The sequence below is a fragment of the Sceloporus undulatus genome, chromosome 4, assembly GCF_019175285.1.
Source record: "Sceloporus undulatus isolate JIND9_A2432 ecotype Alabama chromosome 4, SceUnd_v1.1, whole genome shotgun sequence".
In the NCBI taxonomy this organism is placed as follows: domain Eukaryota; kingdom Metazoa; phylum Chordata; class Lepidosauria; order Squamata; family Phrynosomatidae; genus Sceloporus; species Sceloporus undulatus.
In genome coordinates this window covers 87231283-87251912 of record NC_056525.1, presented here as the reverse complement: position 1 = coordinate 87251912, position 20630 = coordinate 87231283, and the positions used below count along the sequence as shown (strand labels likewise).

Sequence of the window (20630 nt, the reverse complement as noted above, 5' to 3'; positions counted from 1 at the left end):
CATAACAATATAATATAATATAATATAATATAATATAAATTGCATAATTATGATTATATAATATACATATAGATATTTTATGTGGCTATATTTCGACGCCCCAGATCTGAGATTATGTAGTGTTGCTTTCTGTTCTGCTTCCACAACATAGCATTTTTTGTTTTTGTGGTACAGAAGCCTTAGAAGCCAGTTTAAAAAGCCATCATAATTTCTTCCATTGCTTTGACACTCCTCTGATTTATTTTTATGGAGAAGAATTTTCTATCTTAACCAAAAACATTTTCTTATGTAAATCCATTAGTACTGGAGCCATTTGCAACATTAATTAGTTGACCTATACCATGAACTTTTAAAAAAGTAATTAGAAGAAATATAAAGAAATGATGGCATTCTCAGGATTTTTTTTAAATGCTGTGTCCTTAAGTGGCTCTCTTTATTAATATAATATGACAAAAGTTTGCTTCTGTTTAATAAATCACATGAAAGGTTAATTATGCTAAGCGACTACGAGCAGAAAACTATGGAAGAGGCTTTTTCAACAACAGGTTGGCAGCTTGCAGGAGCCATCTGTTTCTCACAAATGTTAAGGTACAATCTCAAACTCGTGAGGTTAAAAATTACAGATTGCACAGTAGTTTCAGAGAAGGAAAATCCATGCTGTGATGATATGAAAGTTCTGATTCTCCTTGACGTGATGCCTGGCAAAATTGCCAAGTTCCCTAAAGATGGTGGTTGGTGCTAATATAACCATGCAAATTACTGGGGAACAAAGCAGTAAGAGCTGAGCCCCTGTCCTCTGCTGCAGTTCTGATAAAAGGGGGGTTAGCAGACTTCAGCAATGACATTTTGTCCATTGCAAAACCCTGTTTTTACATTTGGTGTTCTGAGATTTACATTTCACAAAATCATAGAACTGCAAGGGTTCCCAATGATCATCTAGTTCAACATGCTGGCAATGAAGGAATACTCCACTACAGTACCCCTGGGGATAGCCATCTAACCTTTGTTTTAATACCTTCAGCAAAAAGAGAGTCTTCCATCTTCTGAACTAATCTGTGACATTGTTGAGCAGCCATTTATTTGTGTCATTATTTATTTAATTTATTTATTTCCTTCCTTTGACACATTATAGAATCCAGGGTGGCATCCATCCTAATGTTTCATCAGAATCTCCCTTCTTGAACCCACTGATTCAAGTCCTGTCCTCTAGAACAACAGAAAGCAAGTTTGTTCCATTATTCACATGACAACCCATCAGATATTTAAGGATAGCAGTCATATCACCTGTCCATCTTCTCTTCCTAGACCATGGCTAAACATCCCCAGCTATTTCAAATGCTTCTTACTTTTACCAATTTTTCAATGACCATGTTAAGCTATGGTGCCAATAACTGGCCAAAGAATTGGGGAAGGGGGGAGGTATGATGAAAACAAAATAATAATAATAATTTGTTTTATTTATACACTGGTACCCCGGGTTACGAAATTAATTCGTTCCGCCGCCGCTTTCGTAACCCGGGATACTTCGTAAGCCGAATAGCCCATAGGCGCTAATGGGGAAAAAGCCGCGGCTCCGCCGCGGCTCCATTGAAAATAGCGCCGAGGTTTTTTCGTAACCCGAAAAAACCTTCGTAAGCCGAAACAATAAATCCCTATGGGATTTATTCGTATCCCGAAAATTTTGTAACCTGGGTATTTCGTAACCCGGGGGACCAGTGATACCGCTATTCCAAAGATCATAGTGGTGAACAGCAAGTAGCTAATTAGGCAAGTAAGCTAATTTGCCCCCAACAGTATGGGTACTCATTTTAGCGACCTCGGAAGGATGCAAGTCTGAGTCGAGCTTGGGCCCTTTTGCTGGTCTTGAACTCGCAACCTTGTGGTTTTGAGTGAATGGTTGCAGTACAGGCATTTAACCACTGCGCCACCAGGGCTCTATTTTATCTATTATAGATATAAAATAATTTGGCTCTATTTTATCTATTATAGATTACATTCTATCTATGAGCTATAATTCAGCCAGAATTGAATTTGCTGCTGTCTAAAATTTGCATTTGTCTCTTTAGCAGATTATAATCTAGGAAGTCCATAGCTAGGTTCATGTCTTGAGTTTTGATTTTTAAAAGATGCTCAACTTAATTGTTGTTGTGTCTGTTTCATTTCCTTTGGGCTACCGTCCTAAAATTCACAGTGGGCCTCTGTGTATACAACACTATTCATTTCTCTCCAACATAATCAAGCTTACCGACTTGAGGATACAATTTGGAGCTTGGGGTGATAACTTGTTGTTGCCCACATTGCCCTATGTGACCCCTAAAAACTTGTTTTAGACTGAACTGCTGTGGCTCAAGGCCAGGGGTCGGCAACCTCCGGCCCGCGGGCCAGATGCGGCCCACGGAGGCCTGCCGACCGGCCCCTGGCTGCTGTTGCTGCCGCCGCAACGCCACCCATCACAGCTTTTCGCTGCTCTGGGCACCGCCATTTTGGGCGGGCAAAATGGTGGCGCCCATAGCGGCCTCTGGGGCTCTGGGCGCCGCCATTTTGCCGCCCAAAATGGCAGCGCCCAGAGCGGTGAAAAGCCGCGACGGGCGTCTGCGGCGGCGGGGCCTCTAAGAGGCCCGCTGCCATCTCTGGGGCCCTCCCGGAGGGCTCCGAGGGCGGGCAGGGGGCCTCTGGGGGGCCCGCTGCCGCCTCTGGGGCCCTCCAGGAAGGCTCCAAGGGCGGCAGGGGCCTCTGGGGGGCCCTTTGCCGTCGCTGGGGCCCTCCAGGAAGGCTCCGAGGGTGGCAGGGGGCCTCTGGGGGGCCCTTTGCCATCGCTGGGGCCCTCCAGGAGGCCCCCTGCCGCCCTCGGAGCCCTCGGGTTACTTTAGAGTGTACCATTTTGCACTATGCTGCACTTTTTAATTTCTACAAAGCACAAACTTAATTTCTAATATGAAACACTCCAGCCATTATCAAATGCAATACCACTAACCCCTAATGATATATTTACCAAACAGTAAATAATTTTTGTTCCTCAATATAAAGAGGGCAGTCATGCTCTATAGCCCAATTTTTTATCTTCACAATCTTTGTTTTTCCTCTAAAAATAATTGGCCATGATGCTGAGGTCACTTTGGTAAACTTTTACTGAATCTCTTGAGAGCAAACAAGTTATCTCTCTCATCACATATCTCTTCTAAACTCTTCTTAATCCTTCTGAACTGCTGTGCACTATCTATACAAATTTGGATTAGCTCTGTTATCTCTATGTCGTTATTCTAAATGTCTGCAGCTTGTTAGTCATGCTGATTTTGGTTACCACCACTTGAGCAAGTGAATCCATCTGACCCCTGAGAATTCCCTGCTGTACAAACCAGAAAAAATGTCTGCCAACTAAACTGTTTCCAAGCTAACACATCCCTCCTGCTGCACTGATTGTGGAGTGACATGTTCTGCCCAGCCTGGCAACAGGACTGCGTCCTTAGTGACAGATTCCTGGCTGCAGTGAATTTGAAAAGCAACTGGCTACTTTGGGTGGTGGCAATTGCAGCAGCAACTGGAAACCTTTGGTTTTTTCATTTGAAGAAAGGTGAGACTGCACAGAGAATAAGACTGAAGTGGGTGCTCTCAGTCCCTGATATTCTTTCCTTCTGTGATATTTCAGGGTCAGCTCCACCATTAGGCAGACTAGGGCAACTGTCCTAGACAGATGATTTTATGTGTTGTAAAAGGACAGCACAGTGGTGGTGGAGATTATGGTGGTGGTGGTGGTGGTGGTGATGCTATTTTTACTTTTACAGAGGGGATATGAGTTCTTTCAATCTCATTTATCAAAATAACTTGGTTGGGTTTGGGTACTATGTACCTTAACCTGTGTAGTGACAGAGGAGTTACTGCTCTGCCTCAATCAGCAAAATGACTGGGAGTTGCCCAAGTGAACTTTTAAATACAGTACAATTAACAGTCACCAGCTGAAGCTCTTCTGACATTTAGGACAAGTTAAAGGTTAAATGTTCTACTGTGCTTGCCTTTTTCAAATCCAGTGCTTGCTACTTGTGTTAAAGTGCAATTTCCATCTTCCCTCTGGCAAGAGATCATGGGAGCTGGAGTCCAATGCATCTGAAGGAGACCAGTTAAGGAAGCTTGTACCAATGGTACAATCTGATTCCCTGCAGTAGAAACTGGCTGGTTGCTTCAGACAACAATGATACTCTAATAGAGACATAAATCTTTACTTATTTAATTCCTGCATGTATATTGTCAACGGTTTTCTCCCTCGAGTGAGATTAGGAAACTTTTCAAAATGTTTTTATTAAATTCCTTGCACGTTTAGACTGTTTTGCAATATATCTATACAGTATCTATATATATATATATGCTTATAAAATCCTGATAACCCTCCTGATGCAACCACTGCAAAACATATATTTTCAGTGCAACTACACCTATCTATTTTGCTGTACCTGCACTAGAGCAGGTACCACAGGGGAAGTTCTGGGGTATAATGTTAGCATTGGAGATACAGTTGAAGGAAAACAGCTAGACATATTTCTGTGTTCCTGATCTCTTCACCACATGGAAGTGACTATCTTGAGATGGTGCCTTTGTCATGTGGATTGGGGAGAGAGGGGCGGATTTGTTGGTTGCACCATTGAAACAGAAAAAATGGGCTTCCATGGCATGTGTTGGATTAGCAATTGTAACTCAATAACGGAATACTAGCCAGTGTCTTTTGTGTAAAATATACTGTTTCTGCAAAAAAGAAAAAAAAGTAATTTTTTCACAAGAAATTCATAAATGCAAGAAATTCCAGTGTGGTTGAGCATTTTCTCTATTCTGTGTCTCAGTGTCTAAAAGTAATTTTTCTGACTGGGGCAGAGCAACAAGTAACACCTTTCCTGTCAACACACAATTCAAGGTAGACTGTACCCATAGACAGCCAAGTTGTTTTGACACATCAGACAGGTATTCTTCCTTGTTGAAAACAGCAGAAATCTATGAATATTCTTTATATCTGCCATCTCTGGTAGTTTATGAGACTGTCTAGGACCAGCACCAAGAATGTAGTATCTAGATGACCAGTACATTGAGCACAAAGAGTCACATTCCCCATTGCCATTCCCTTCTCCTTTTGTGTCTTGGCTTTTTAGATTGTAAGCCTGAGGGCAGGGAAATTTCTAATTTTAAAAAAATGTAAACCACTCTGATAGCCTTTTGGCTGAAAAGCAGGGTATACATTATTATTATTATTATTATTATTATTATTATTATTATTAGGCAAAAGATATCCAGTGGAATCCTGTATGATCATTACATGCTACATAACACTGCAACTAATTGTTATGCCATGGATTTCAGCGAGCCCCCCCCCCCCCCCCCCCCCAACAAACCTCACTTACAGATAAGCAACAACTGGGATCAACAGTTGACCATTTCCCTGTCAATCCATAAATGGCTGCCTGGTGTTCACACTCACTCCCATAAGCAATTTCTGGTGTAAGAGGCAGAAAAAGGACCTCTGTCACAAATCCACCTCATGCCACAGAGAGTGCTCACATGAGGGGTGGGACATCACGCAGTGCTCTTCAATGGACCCCCATATATCCCAGTGATGGCTTAACAGTAAGTCTGGTTCAGGGGACTTTCATGGTCCCTATTTAGGTAGTAAACTGGGAACTATGTAGGTATCATGAATATATAGCCATTATGAATGCCATCTTCTTTTCTACTGGACATATATTACAGTACATATCTAACAGAAAAGCCCTGTACTGCAGCCACTCACTCACAAACCATAAGGTTGTCAGTTCAATACCAGCTCAGGGGCTCAAGCTTGACTCAGGTTTGCATCCTTCCGAGGTCACTAAAATGAGTACCCAGATTGTTGGGGGCAAATTAGTTTACACTTTGTAAACCACTTAGGGAGTGCTTAAATACACTGATAAGCGATATAGAAATGTACTTGCTATTACTATTGCTATTGACTTTGTTCAGTCCAAACTTTTATAGGACTAACTGCAGACTTGGATGTTCAAAGGAATAAGGAAACATCATGCCCCACATTTAAAGAAAAAGTATTTACTCTTCACACCAATTATGGTGTGAAAAAGCTTAGATAATGCATGATGGGTAACACCTGAAAATATTTGGGAGATTTGTGTCATTTACCCAAAAAAATGTCATTTAGTCTATAAAGCAGAATGAAAAAGTTAAAAAGTTGTTATCGATTTAAAAGTCATTATGAGTAAGCTATGAACTATATTCATGTAATAATATCTAATGAGAATGAACCTGACCAAAATAAAAACAGTTTGGCTCATTCCTACTTCTAAAAATAGTTCCTTAGCTGATCCCATAGATGTAGCTATGGGGAGGAGGAACATTGCCCCCATCTGTTTTATCGTACCATTTCCTGTATTCCTATGTATTTTATATGTATTATCCTATTATTTCTTAGATTGTACGCCATAGGCAGGTTTACTCTTTTATATTTATTGTTTTTATGTACAGCGCTGTGCAAATCTACAGTGCTATATAAATAAAGAATAATAATAATAATATGAATTCTGCTCTCCTAAATGAGTTTTTCTTTCAGTCCTCAGGTTTAGAAATCTCACTGCAGAGAATGAGGCATTAAAAACTGTTCATATGTAGAAGTTTTATATTTGCAATGTTCTCATTGGTATCATTGTCTGCTCCCATTTCTTTAGATGCCTAAACTGTTGTTGGCATTCTGCTTAGTATTTACAAAGTTGTAAGCCAGATACATGTCATCATAATTATTGGAATTCATGTTTTCAATAATTTTAGCATGGCAATGACTGAAAGCCCCCCCCCCCCCAAAAAAAAAACCCTACTGTTGAAGTCAGATAAACCCCTTGCCAACAGAAAGACTTCTGAGGTGCCTGAGAGTGAGGTAGTGAGCAGTGGTGTGTCCACCTCCTCCCCAAGCAATGAGGTGCAACATGACAAGCATACTCCTAGAAACTGGTTGCCACTGGAATTAGGAATAACAACATGAATGGGCCATTTCCTACAATATCTGAGACCCATGATGGCCATTTTCAATTTTGTTTTTAAGAGAATAAAAATGGAAAATGCTTTTGAAAGGAATCTCTAAAATGATACTTCTTGATATTACAGGGAAGTGGCATTTTGTCAAAAAACCTCAGGAATGGCTTCAGTCAGGAACATCCCTTATGGGTTTAATGCAAATTATGAGACTGTCACAAAGATCATTGGGAGCAAATATGTCCGATGCTTTGTAGAAAAAAAAGATGGGTAAGTATGATCTCAGGAATAAATATATTTTCAAATACATCGCTGGGGCAAAACAGACAACCAGTTTGAGTGGCCAAAGGCCACTGCAGCCTCAATCAATTCTTGTTCAGCATGGGACCGTGGCAACCTGATGAACTTTACTGCATGGACCCAGGAACGGGCCCATTGTGTTGCAAAAAGGATGTGTTCTGGGAACGTGATGGTCTTTACTGCATGCAGGAACGCTGCAGCTACTGCCGGGCGTTCCTATCACATCCCCAATCCATTCCAGGGGGCACAATTTCCGAGAATGCTTTGAACAGTTCTGGGAAATCGCACTCCTGGAATGGATTGGTGACATGATTGGAATGCCCGGCGGCAGCTGCAGTGTTCCTGCGTGCGGTAAACTGCGTTCTGGGGACCATCACATTCCCAGAACACACCCATTTTGGAATGCAACGGTCCCTTTCCTGGGCCCGTGCAGTAAAGTTCATGGTCTCAAAGCCGGCTGCAGGCCACCAGCAAGGAGTGCTTTTTGTGCTCCTTTTTCTGGCTGCCCTGGGCCTTGATCCAAAATTAATACTTTTGCCAGTAGGGCCCATTCAGTGTAGAATTGTTTCTATGGATGTTAGCTATGGATTACCTCCTTATAGGTAATTAACAGACTGATTAACAGATAATTTTGGTGTGTGGTTTTCTTGTTGTTATTCTTGTTGTTGGAATGCAAGTATTTCCCTGAGGTAAGTTGCCCTGAGTTTAGTTGTTTTGTACAATCTGTATGTACTGTAATCTTATTTCTCCCAACAAAGACCACTTATATTTGGGGAGGGGGGGAGCTATAAATGACAGAATCCTGTTGCTTGCATCATTAAAGGCCATGCTACGTGGGCATTCTTGGAGCTGTAGTACAAAAAAGTAATTTTTCCAAGCTCTGTTTATACCACTACTGGTAGGACTAAAGGATAATAAAATATGGTTTCAGAGATATTTGTTAAACCAATATACAGTGCTTCCCATTTTAGAAATTAACTAGATAATTGAAATACTTTCCCGCTCCTTTAATGTAAATGTATTCATCACCTGAAGCAACTTTGTACTTTAAATTCACTAATAAACTCTCATTTAAAAATACAAGTGAGAAAAATTCTAGTGCTGATATTATTTCTCCTTTAACAACCTGACAGTGGATTTACAAAAGCAAAATTACAGAGGAAAATGTTGTTGTTGTTATTGTTGTTGTTTTGCCTGATTAAAATAGCCCAAATAAGTATGAACATTGTGACAAGTATAAATATGAATTGCTGCCAGTCTTTTCTCTACTTGATAATATATCAAATAAATTAATTGGATGGGATGGTTTTATGCATGTAAGAGAATGACATGAATAACAGCCAGGATCCAAAGAGCTACTTAAGGAATGGTCAAGAGATTCAATATGCTTAGTGGAACATTTATTCTAGAGATGTAATTTTTCACTAATTTTGTTCTTGAAGAAAGCAACAAGTAATTTTAGCAATTTTCTACCTGCCATAAGAAAGTTGTCAAAGACTGTACCATTTTTGAAGACCATTCACAGTTCTCTTTGCAAATTTTGTACGTGGTAGGGGAAGCAAGCAGAATTTTCTGCACAGGAAACACACAGAAACAACATTTCTAGGGAAAAGGCTGTTTCCTGTGCAGAAAATGCTGTTGTGAATTAATAAATAGTTTTATCTTTGACTCTTCTCTGTCGTGTATCCCTCAGATCCAGACCACAGCCAAGGCTGGAAGATTCTTTTTGTACAATATTGCCAAAATCCGACCATATCTCTCCGCCTCTACTGCCAAGATCCTGGTCCATGCCCTAGTGGTCTCACGACTTGATTACTGTAATGTCCTCCTGGCTGGGCTTCCTCTTTCTCACCTCCGTCCTTTAATCTCTGTCCAGCATTCAGCTGCACGCATTATCACTTCCACCCACCGCTCTGACCACATCTCTCCTGTGTTGGCATCCCTTCACTGGCTCCCTCTCCCTTTCCGCATTCAGTATAAGCTCCTGCTGTCGACATTCAAAGCCCTCCATGGACTGGCCCCTCCTTACTTATCAGACCTTCTTTCTCCTCACCTTCCCACCAGGGCCCTCCGTTCTGGTAGTCAAGGGTTCCTGTCTCAGCCCAGGATTTCCTCTGCCCCATCCCGGATTCGCCCCTTTTCACTTGCTGCCCCTCACTCCTGGAACCTTCTTCCTCCACAAGCAAGAGCCATCACTTCATTAACTAGCTTCAAAACGGAGTTGAAAACCATCCTGTTCAGAGAAGCCTTCCCAGGCATTGCATAATTGTCGCTTACTACTTGATGTTCTTTTGGTGCCTGTTTATCAAACCATTTCCTGTATTGCTATGTACTGTATATGCATTATCCTACTTGAGAGTATGTATTTTCCCTGGATAATGATTAACCATCCATTATGAAGCCAAGCCCTCCCTCCAGTCCATCTGCCTTGGTCCAGGCCTTGGAGGTAGAGAGGAACTGCTGGACCTCTTACCCTTTCCCTCCACCACTCCCTTCTCCTTCTGTGTCATGTCTTTTTAGATTGTAAGCCTGAGGGCAGGGAACCGTCTAACTAAAAAGATTGCATGTACAGCGCTGTGTAAATTTAAATAAAGGTTAATAATAATAATAATAATAATAATAATAATAATAATAATAAGCAAAGAATCTCTTCAGTCCAGGATTCTCATCAACAGGGTCTTCTGACACTGACCACACAAAATTTTGGACTATGTTCTAAATATTTCTGATAATCTTTGCAGTTATAATTTATTCTTCCCTCCTCCTCCTCCTCCTCCTCCTCCTCCTCCTCCTCCTCCTATTTAGTGATGCCATAATTTACTTTTAAAATTCCTCCTAGCTTCAAGAAATATTTCTTATGCAGCATAAAGAAGCCCTATTACACAGCAAAGAGAAGTATTCTTTCACACACTATTGCTGGCGAGTAATGGTGCCTGAAATAGTGAGGCCATCCTGACTGGAGACTGTAGTCCAAAAAAGTAACTTTCCCATGCTATAGCTAGAAGAACATTGTCAACCTTCTCTTGCTCAATGAGGTTGCCATAAGAGTCAGGCCTTTCACATGAAGGCCTGATCAAGTAGAAGTCTGTTTTCTGTAGTTTCCCACCATTATCCCTCCCCCTTGCATTTCAAGTGGAAGAAAACGCAACCTAACTATGTTTCAGAATAGATATTTCTGAGAAAATGTCTAGAGATTTCCTTTCTTTTTCTCCCCTGTCCTCTTTGCAAAAGAAGCCCACTTTGCAGGATTTTCTACAACTGTTCTGCATCATTTATTATGTCTTGATATGTGTGGAGTGGATGGCAGATACTATCTCACCCCCATGTTCTGGAATTCATAAAGTCTGACTAATAGTGGCTGAAAAAAGTGATAGGAACAGCAGAAACCACCATTTTAAAAAAAAACACAAGGAAGAAAGAAGGAAGGTGTACAATTGCCTGCTAATGTCAAAGCCCCATCTCTGAGAAACTATTGGTGAAGCTTTATCCCTCTGCAGAAATGTGGCAAATTCTCTGTCTACAAATTGGGTAGAGGGTTTCTAGATTTGGACCCAGTTGTAAAGAAGAGCACGGAAAGTTATTTTTAAGAAGAATCAATATATAATGATCCTTGGCATCTGCTGAGTTTTGGTTCCCGAACCCCCATGGATACCAAAATCTATGGATTCTCAAGTCCCATTATATATAATGCATAGTAAAAATAGTGTTCCTTATATAAAATGGCAAAATCAAGGTTTGCTTTTTGGATGAGGGAGTATTTTTAAACCATGGTTGCTTGAATCCATGGATGCAGAATCCATGGATACAGAGAGCTGACTGTAATGGCACGCTGAGCAGAGGTGGGGTGATGCTTTGAGTTCCAGAACATAACCATACAGCTGCTCAGCATGCTGTTATATTAATTCCTCTTAAGAGTAAATTTCCAAGCCCTGCTTTGTCCCTGGGCACTGCTCTGTCTCTGGACAATTTTTTATAGAAGAATCTGTGGTGGAAGATGATGGGATTTGTTCAGTTTCTCCATATTGTTAGTTTGGCCCTACCTTGCTGGAACAAATGAGCCAACACTGAATTTATTTTGTATCATGTTTCTTGGCTTGACTCCTACTGATATTAGCAAGTCTTCTGAAAACCTCTCTCATTAATGCCAATTTGGGATAATTTTTTTTTAAGGCATATACCCATTTTCCCATGCAGTCCGAAGAAGATCTTATCCACAACATGTGAAACCTATAAGCTGGTAACTAGAGTAAACATAGTGACTCAATGATGTCTGCACAAGTATTGAGTTACTAAATTGCCAATGATGAAGCGGGCCTACTTTAGTTCATACTTACAATTTAATTTAGGCCATAGAATGTAACCATTCAACAAAATAAACAGAATTCCATTATTATTATTATTATTATTATTATTATTATTATTATTATGGAAGTTGCTGTGCTTAGAATTACATGTACTGTTACTACAGTGATTAAAGTAGATTTAGACTTTACACTTTACTAATACAATACTTATTTCTACCAAGCTAACAAATGCTGCAAGAAGCGTGTACTGTTATGTAATGTGAATGGTTACAGAATATGATTTGCCTACGTATCAATAGATATATTGTATGCCTGTTTCCTGACAGCAAAGCAAAGGAGGGTGTGAAAGCTGAGACACAAACCATGCTCCAAACATTAGCCCCATGTAATACAAGGCAGACACGTGGAAACGCTCCAAGCCTCAATAAACCTCCTTGTCAACAAATCAATTATGTTCTCAATGATGAACAACAGAACAAAGGTGAAAAGGAAGAACATAAGTCTAAACAAGCAGAAACGAGTGATAGCAGATCTGTGGGCAGCAAAGTAAGTTGCTCTAACAGTCATGATTGCTGTTTCTCATGGATTTCTCATAGGGATGCAGGAGAAATATGCCCCATTGCCACTTTAATACTAATCAGTCTAATGTGACACATCCATACTAATACCCAAAGCAGAAATGACATCATTTCTTCTGTTTTCACACTTCTCTGAATCTTCCTATGCAGTTTTCTAATTTAAAAAAATTAAGCATCAAAAGAAACACATACTAAAATGCATACATAACTGACAATTTCATGTAAAAAGCAAAATATTAGGGGGAAGATGTTTTTAAAGCTATGTATATTAGGGTCATCTGTGAACAAAACTGTGGCCTGTTACAGACTGCCAAAATAAAGCTGCTTCGGGTCTCTTTGGAGGTATGCTATTTAAATGATGCATGCGTCCAAAGAATCTGGAAGTTGCACCAAAAGCTGCACTCCGGTGCTTAGGAATGGAGTGTGGCTTTGGCACGACCGCTGGACTCTTAGGACCCATGCATCATTTAAATAGTATACCTCCAAAGAGATCTGAAGCAGCTTTATTTTGGCAGTCTGTAACAGGCCTGTGTTTGAGTTTTAGTGTGGATTTTTAAAAAAAGGATTTCCACAAAAGGAGTCAAAAACTAGTGCTTGATAAAATGTTTATGTTACAGAAACGTACAGTGTGCCCCTGTTATACGCGGGCGACTTTTATGCAGCTTCCAGCATATGCTGGAAGGAAGGGAGGTGCATGCTGGAAGAAAAGAATGGTGCACGCTCCTGTGGCATGCACCCCATGTGCTGCTGCCACACCGCTGTGGGAACGAGCCCCATTCATGTGAATGCAGCTTGAGCATCTGCATTTTTTCTCTTACGCGGGGGTATGTATGTCCAGAATGGATCCCCCATGTAAGGGAAGGGAGGACTGTATCTGTAGTTTCTACTCAGTTCTATCCTATTTCAGATTTTACTTTTTATAGGCAGATAGGATAACTAAAAAATGAATAGCATTAACTCTCGGTCTCCAGCAAAAAAGAATACTCTACTATACACGGTGGAATCATATGATCATACAGATATTGTTGGATGCAGCTCCCAGCATTCTTTACCATTGGCTATACTGCCTGGCATGGTAGAAAATGTAGTCCAGCAACATTTGGAAGGCCCTATGATTTCCATTCTTGCTTTGTTGTGGCTAAATAAAGAAAACACCTCTGTGTCAAAATACAATATTCACCTTGCCAAAAGCACTTTACTTTAGAAATTGTTTGCTCCTTTTGCTTCCTTTTCATAGCTTGGTTACATCCTGATGTTCATTAGACTTTACTCCTTTCCCCTGTTTTTTAGAAATATTTTTTCATTCTTCAATGTTTTTGTTGTTTCATACAGACTCTAAGCATGAGACTTTTGTTCATTCTATAGTTTAGTAACCCAAGGCTTTATAAAGGTAAACATGATGGTTATATAGAATCTCATTTACTTTAGACCAAAGACTATATATGATTCAATCAACCCAGATAACAAACCTCCTCATAAATTATTACAGTCTGACCAGAACAAGTTCTCACTTTTCTCTGGCATCTCAATATGTGTGTGAATGTGTTATACACAGGGTTTAAGATATGGCCTAAGAGGTTTTCTAAAATCATCCTTCCATCATATATCTTATGCTGTGATGGGGATGATAATGCCATCAATTCTCACCTTCAAAGACTGAATTATATTGACAAGTTGGTAATTGACAAGTTGGCTCCCACAAAAAATTCTGGCAACTGAATGGCTGTTTGAAAAAATACCTATCTCTTATATAATCCAAAATCATGACCAGTTAGATTATAAACATGGCCAGTATAATGCCTTGTCATATATTAGCAAGAATGATTTGAGAAATACCCTGAGCCATGAAGTACAGAATGCAACCCATTATCAGATGTTTGTGCTCAGCTTAGATTAATTTGTAGAGGCATGCAAAATGGGGTGAAGATGTAGACCTTGCATGCTTAGGTGGACAGGGAATTAAATGTGTCAACAAGTGGCTTCCATATCGGCAGGGTAGTGAACCTTCTTTGGTTTCACCTCAAACCTTAATGGAGATATCCCCCCAAAGGGGTTCAGCACTTCTTTTAAAGTTCACAGTAAACCCAGAGCAGATTAGCATTCCTGATACACATAATTTACCACTGAATGGGCTATTAATTTCACCTGTTATATGGACACAAACCATATAAAGGTTTGTTCAGGTAATGAGAATGAACTTGACTGAGTCTCAGATGCAAACAGTTTCCTTGACCTTATTCTACTCATTTGACTGAAGGCAAAAATGAGGAAGAGCTAGGAAACATAGGGCCTATACAGACAGGCCCAAATAAAACTGCTTCGGGTCACTTTGGAGGTATGCTGTTTAAATGATGCATGTGTCCTAAGAGGCCAAAAGCTGTGCCGAAGCTGTGGTCCAGTCCTTAGGACTGGAGCATGGCTTTGGCATGGCTTCTGGCATCTTGGGGCACATGCATAATTTAAACAGCATACCTCCAAAGTGACCCAAAGCAGCTTTATTTTGGCCTGTCTGTACGGGCCCATATTTCTGGTTTAAATTCACTGCAATTCATCATAGCATGGCGTAGTAGTTTGAATGTTGGACTGATTCTGGGGACCAGGGTTCAATTCCCAGCTCAGCCACGTAAAACTACTGGGTGCCTTTGAGCAAGTCAGCTCCCTCAGAATTAGCAAACCCTCTCTGAAGGAACTTGCCAAGAAAACCCCATGATATTGCCTTAGGGTTGCCATAAATCAGAAGTGACTTGAAGTCACAGAACAACAACAATAACCGCTACACTACAAGCTACAACTTCCGACCTCCTCTTGTTTCAATGGAGCATACTTTAGACTGACTATAGTTCCTACTTTTGATATAAAACAAAATGCCCTTGTTTAAACAGGAATGGATGCTTCTACTCTTTTGCTTGCAGAAGTGTCCTCATGCCCCAGACTCAAATAAACTTGTTCCAGTAATGTGTAATCCTAAACCATAGTTTATAGAGTGATTGCTGGTGAGATACAATTGTGAGTGAAATACAACTCTGCAATTGCCTACAATAAATAACATAATTATTGTAAATGTTTATTCATTTTATGTATTTATTTATATCACAATTGTATCTTACCTTTCTCCAGGAAGTTATGGACACTTTATATAAAGTTTTCTCATTGTATTAATGTAACATTCCTGAAATTAAGCTGAGTGATAGTAACTGAGGAGTTTATCACACTAGTGAGATCCCACGGGAAAATGGGATTTAAACAAGAGTTAAATTAGAGAAAAACCTGGAAATGCCCAAAGTTTATCACACAACATCACTGTTAACATAAAATAACATGAAGTTAAACCGAAGTTAAACCAGAGAAAAATGGCAGCTTTTTACTTTGGGGAAATGCCAAAAGTTAAAAGGTGGTGTTTTTCTCCGCTTTAACTTCGGTTTAACTTTGTGTCATTTCACTTTAGCAGCAATTTGGTTTGATAAACTTCCTGACTTTGCAGGTTGTGTTTAAATTCAAATTTAATTTAATTCTCATTTAAATCCCATTTCCCCATGGAATCGCACTAGTGTGATAAAGCTCTGAGACTGGTTAACATCTGGAATGGTATTTTATTATTAGAATTCTGCAGAGAAAGCATAAGCCTAGTTGGCTTATAAATTATAGACTATTTCATACATTACAATTTTTCTTATTCAAAGTGTTTTAGTAGGTGCACTTATTTTACACAATAAATGTTTTTCCTTGATTGCATCCCTTCTAACTATTCATTATTTTAGGGTCTGAAACCAGTAAATATGCATTGTGTCACTGCTCCTTCTGGAGACAAGTCTTTGTCTTACATTCATACTCTCAAAAAGCCATCTGTTGGACCACAAACTTCAGGACAACATGAAAGACAAGAGGTAAATAAATATGAGTAACCATGAATTTCTGGCTAGTGGTTGTAATATACATTTTTTAGGGTGCTTATGCTCAAAGTGCATACTTTGGGTGTACAGAATTTGCTGCTTATCATTTTTTCTTAATAATCCAGTTATTATTTGTGAGCAAACGTGTATATATATATATATATTGGGGAGGGGGGACTGTACTACTTTATGATGTTATTATTTAAGTTGACACACAAAGATTGGTAATTTGAAGGATAATGCTCTCGAGATGTTTGTATGCTCTCGGAACTTGCTGCTAGTTCTCGTGTGTGTGTGTGTGTGTGTACCTTCAAGTTGTCTGTTGACTTATGACAACTCCGTGAATTTTATAGGGCTTTTTTGGGCAAAGAATATTCAGAAGTGGTTTTGCCAGGTCCTTCCTCTGAAATAAAACCTACATCACCTTGTATTCATTGGTCGTCTCTATCCAAGTACTGACCAGGGCTGACCCTGCTTAGCTCCCAAGATCAGACAAGATCTGGTGCCTTTATGGTATTTAGGCATGTCCTTAGAATTCCTGTCCTTCTTACTTCTGTATGGATTTCTACTGGACTGTGTGTTTGAAGTTAGCATCTAAAACATCTCTTGCCTTTTTGCACATGAAAATGGAAACAGCCATTTTACTCTTTGCCTAATAGACTATGGAGTATTTTTTTTAAAGAATCTTGAAAGAGTTTTTATATTTGCAAGAGCAAAACACTTGCCTGATATCTATGGTCTGGATGCAGTGCCTTTTGAGATATTAGATTTACTGTATATACTCAACTATAAGTCGAGAAATTTATGCCCAAATATTGACCCTAAAATCTGGGGTTGAATTATACAAGGGTCAATACAGTTACCATGGCTTGAGATTGACTGGAGGACAGTTAACAACAACAATAACAAACAATAATAATGCTCATAAAGCTCCTTTAAAAAGTAGCCCTGATGTCCCACTCTCCATGCCTCAGCAGCACTTGCTGAAAGAGCTGCGAGGCACCAGTGTGAGTGTGCATGTAGTGATTCCCTTCTCAATCCTATCTCCAAATTTTTCTTTCTCCTCTTTGCATTTCCCCATTTTCCCTCTGCTTGCAAGCTGATCTCCAAACCTTGCCTTTCTTTGCATTTCCCCATTTTCCCTCCGTTTGCAAGCTGATCTCCAAACCTTGCCTCCTCTTTGCATTTCCCCATTTTCCCTCTGTTTGCAAGCTGATCTCCAAACCTTGCCTCCTCTTTGCATTTCCCCATTTTCCCTCTGCTTGGAAGCTGATCTCCAAACCTTTGCTTCTCCTCCTTCTCCTCTTCCTCCTCCTCCTCCTTGCGTTTCCTCTGAAAACAAAGCTTCTCTCCCCCCCCCCCCTCCATTTCCACTTTGAAGCCAACCTTAAAATCTGACTCCTAAATTCTGCCCTCGACTTATCCACGGGGCATATCAAAATCCAAGATTTTGATCCTAAAACCTTCCCTCAACTTATACATGAGGTTGACTTGTACACGAATATATATGGCATCTTCTGCTTCTAATTTTGTGGAATTTTTTATTTTTAAAATTTGTCCCAATAAGTAAAAATTATTATTTATCGGTGACTTTCTCAGTGGCTTTCCCTTGGCTGTGAAACCAGGTGCTGAAGAGGGTACATTTTACCAGGAATTATAATATTTTCTGTACTGATGTGTTTTAAAATTGTCTCTTTAATGTAGTTCTGTTTTAATACTTGCATTTGTTTTGTTTTGGTTTTTTAATTTAAAAAAATCAGAATATCATGGAAGACTCAAGAGAAATACATGAGGAAAATGATTCCCTTCTGGCTGTCCTCAAAAAAGAACTTGAGCTTTATTCTTTGAGCTTGGCTGTATTAGACAAGCTGAAGGAAGAATGCAGTATTTTGGACCCCAAAGTTTCAGAATTTCTATCTCAGGCACAGCTGAGCCACTTGCTCCTGAAGCATGAAGTCCCACTAAAGTTACCAACAGTCAAACTACTTTTCAATAAATTTTTAAATGCAAATGATCCAGAATTGGTAAGTTAATGCAATATTTTTCATTGTGGACAAAATGCTTATAATTTGGACATAATGGGTGTACGTTAAAAAAAATGCTTGCGTTTTAGTAATACAGATTATACACTCGTCCCCCGGGTTACGAAATTAATTCGTTCCGGCGCCATTTTCGTAACCCGAAAAACCTTCGTAAGCCGAATCCCCATAGGCGCTAATGGGGAAAAGCCGCGGCTCCGCCGCGGCTCCATTTAAAATAGCGCCGGCTTTTTTTCGCAACCCGGGGAAACCTTCGTAACCCGGAAATAATTAATTAAATGTTTTTTTTTCGTAACCCGAAAAATTCGTAACGCGGCGCGTTCGTATCCCGGGGTACCAGTGTATTTCGTAAATATTTGTAAATATTATTCACTGCCATCAAGTCAACTTCAACTCATGCTGACTTTATAAATGAGAGACTTCCAAGTCATTCCAACTCGTGATGACCTTATGGATGAGAGATCCATCATCAACAGCCCTACTTAGGCCTTGCAAACTCAGGGCTGTTGCATCTTGAATAAGTCATAGAATCATAGAGTTGGAAGAGACCACTAGGGCCATCTTTTTTTCCTACTGCCTTTCATATTGCCAAGCATTATTGAATTTTCTAGTTATATCTTCGTATGGTATGTCCAAAGTATGACAATCTTCATTTAGTTATCTTGGCTTCCAGGTAGAGCTCTGGCTCTAGGACCCATTTATTTGTGCTTTTGGCAGTCCAGGTTATCTACAGAACTATCCTCCAGCACCACATTTCAAATGAGTTGATTCTCCTCCTATGCACCTTCTTCACTGTCCAACTGTCATAGACATGATAAATACAATGGCATGGACAATCTTGACTTCATTATCCAATTATAAGGCTTTACACTTCAGGATTTCATCTAGTTCCTCCATAGCTGCCCTTCCAAATCCTAGTGTTCTTCTGATGTATTGACTGCAGTCTCCATTCTGATTAATGACTGAATCAAGGTATGGAAAAATCTTGAAAGCTTTCAGTGTCTTCATCCTTTACCTTAAAGTTATGGAAATAATCTGTGATCATTTTGTTGTTGTTGTTGTTGTTTTCTTAATGTTCAACTGGAAACCTGTCTTTGCACTTTTTGAGTCCAGATAATGTCTTTTAACTTTCCTCCCTGACAGTGTCCCTGGTTTCAGTCTAGCATTCTTCTGGCTCCCAGTCAATTCGGCTTGATAGTGCAAATCTATTTTTATGATATCTTTAAATTCTGCATAGATGTTCTTCACGTTGTATTTTGGCACAATTATTTGGTGTTCTTCTTTAGCTTTAGTCACATTTTTATATTAGCAGTTCATGGTCTGTGTCACAATCTGTTCCTGGTCTTGTTTTTGCAGAGAGAATGGAGCTTCTCTATCTTCTATTTCTAATTATGTAATCTATTTGATTTCTATATTGGCCATCAGGTAATGTCCATGTATATAGTCACTTTTTTGGTTGCCTGAATAATGTGTTGGCCTCATAAAATTCACTCAGTCACTCTCTTGCTTCATTTCTTGATCCTAGGCCAAATTCTCCTACCATGTTTGATTCTGCTCCCCCCTTTAATTTAATTTAATTTAATTTCCATTCCAGTCTCCTTTCATTACTGGGATATCCTGTTTTGGTGTATGAACAATTCTTCTTGGACTCCAACATAGAGCAGTTAGTTCCTCTTCTGCCTCTGTGGCTGGAGCATAAATTTGGATTATGGTAATATTTATGGATGTGCCCTGAAGTCATATTGATATTATTCTATCAGACTTTGCATTATATCAATTGATTGTTCTTGCTACATCTCTCTTTGCTATAAATGTCACTCCATTTATTCTTAGATTCTGAGTAAAACACTGTGTAGTTATCTGACTGAAAATGTCCCATTCCTGTCCATTTTAGCTCACTCACCCAAATATTGAAACATTTATACATTTCATTTCTTGTTTTATAATGCCAAGCTTCCCCTGATTCATGCTTCTCACATTCCGTGTTTCTATAATATGTGTTGTGCAGGTTCAGACTTTCCTTTCACCTCTGAGCAATGAACAGCTGAACATCCTTTTCAACTAGAATCCAGTTGCATCATTAGCTACAGTACTATTCCCGTAGTTAGCTCTTGTTTCATTTTGGACTGTATCATCATAGGGTTTTCATAGTATATGCCTTCAGGATTAGTATACCATTGCCTTCTTCTGCATAGTATTAAATAGCATTAGCTATTGTGCCAATGTCATTCTCTCTGAGAGATCCTCTACCAGTATCACCTTTCACTGCTGCTGCCGCCGCCCAGTATCTCTTTTTCACATTTAGTTTGGCTTCTCAGGAAAAGCCTGTCTAACACATGAAACTGTACCAGCAGCACTGCTACCAGCAGCGTAGCCTCTTGCATCAGAAGGGCAAGCAGTCTCACCACCATAGAAAGGTTGTACCATAGTGGATCTTCTGTTGCTATCACAATCTATTTAGGAGGCACAGATAACTGCAACAAATAAATAAATAAATACCATTTTCTGTTTCAATTATGAGAAAAG

At 39.7% G+C, this 20630-nt stretch overlaps 1 protein-coding gene across 2 annotated transcripts in view; it reads left to right on the top strand.

The window, feature by feature from the left end:
* Positions 1 to 20630, top strand: part of C4H1orf87 (chromosome 4 C1orf87 homolog) — a 47043-nt gene that overhangs the window by 4441 nt on the left and 21972 nt on the right. Inside the window, exons 1-5 of one of the 2 annotated variants that reach the window (XM_042462123.1) lie at positions 3358 to 3571; positions 7126 to 7263; positions 11924 to 12143; positions 15934 to 16059; positions 17826 to 18089. In XM_042462123.1, the coding sequence (XP_042318057.1) occupies positions 7157 to 7263; positions 11924 to 12143; positions 15934 to 16059; positions 17826 to 18089 (717 nt within the window). In that variant the 5' untranslated portion in view covers positions 3358 to 3571; positions 7126 to 7156. Of the gene's footprint in view, positions 1 to 3357; positions 3572 to 7125; positions 7264 to 11923; positions 12144 to 15933; positions 16060 to 17825; positions 18090 to 20630 lie in introns of those variants that run through there. The other variant, XM_042462122.1, reaches the window with a different exon arrangement.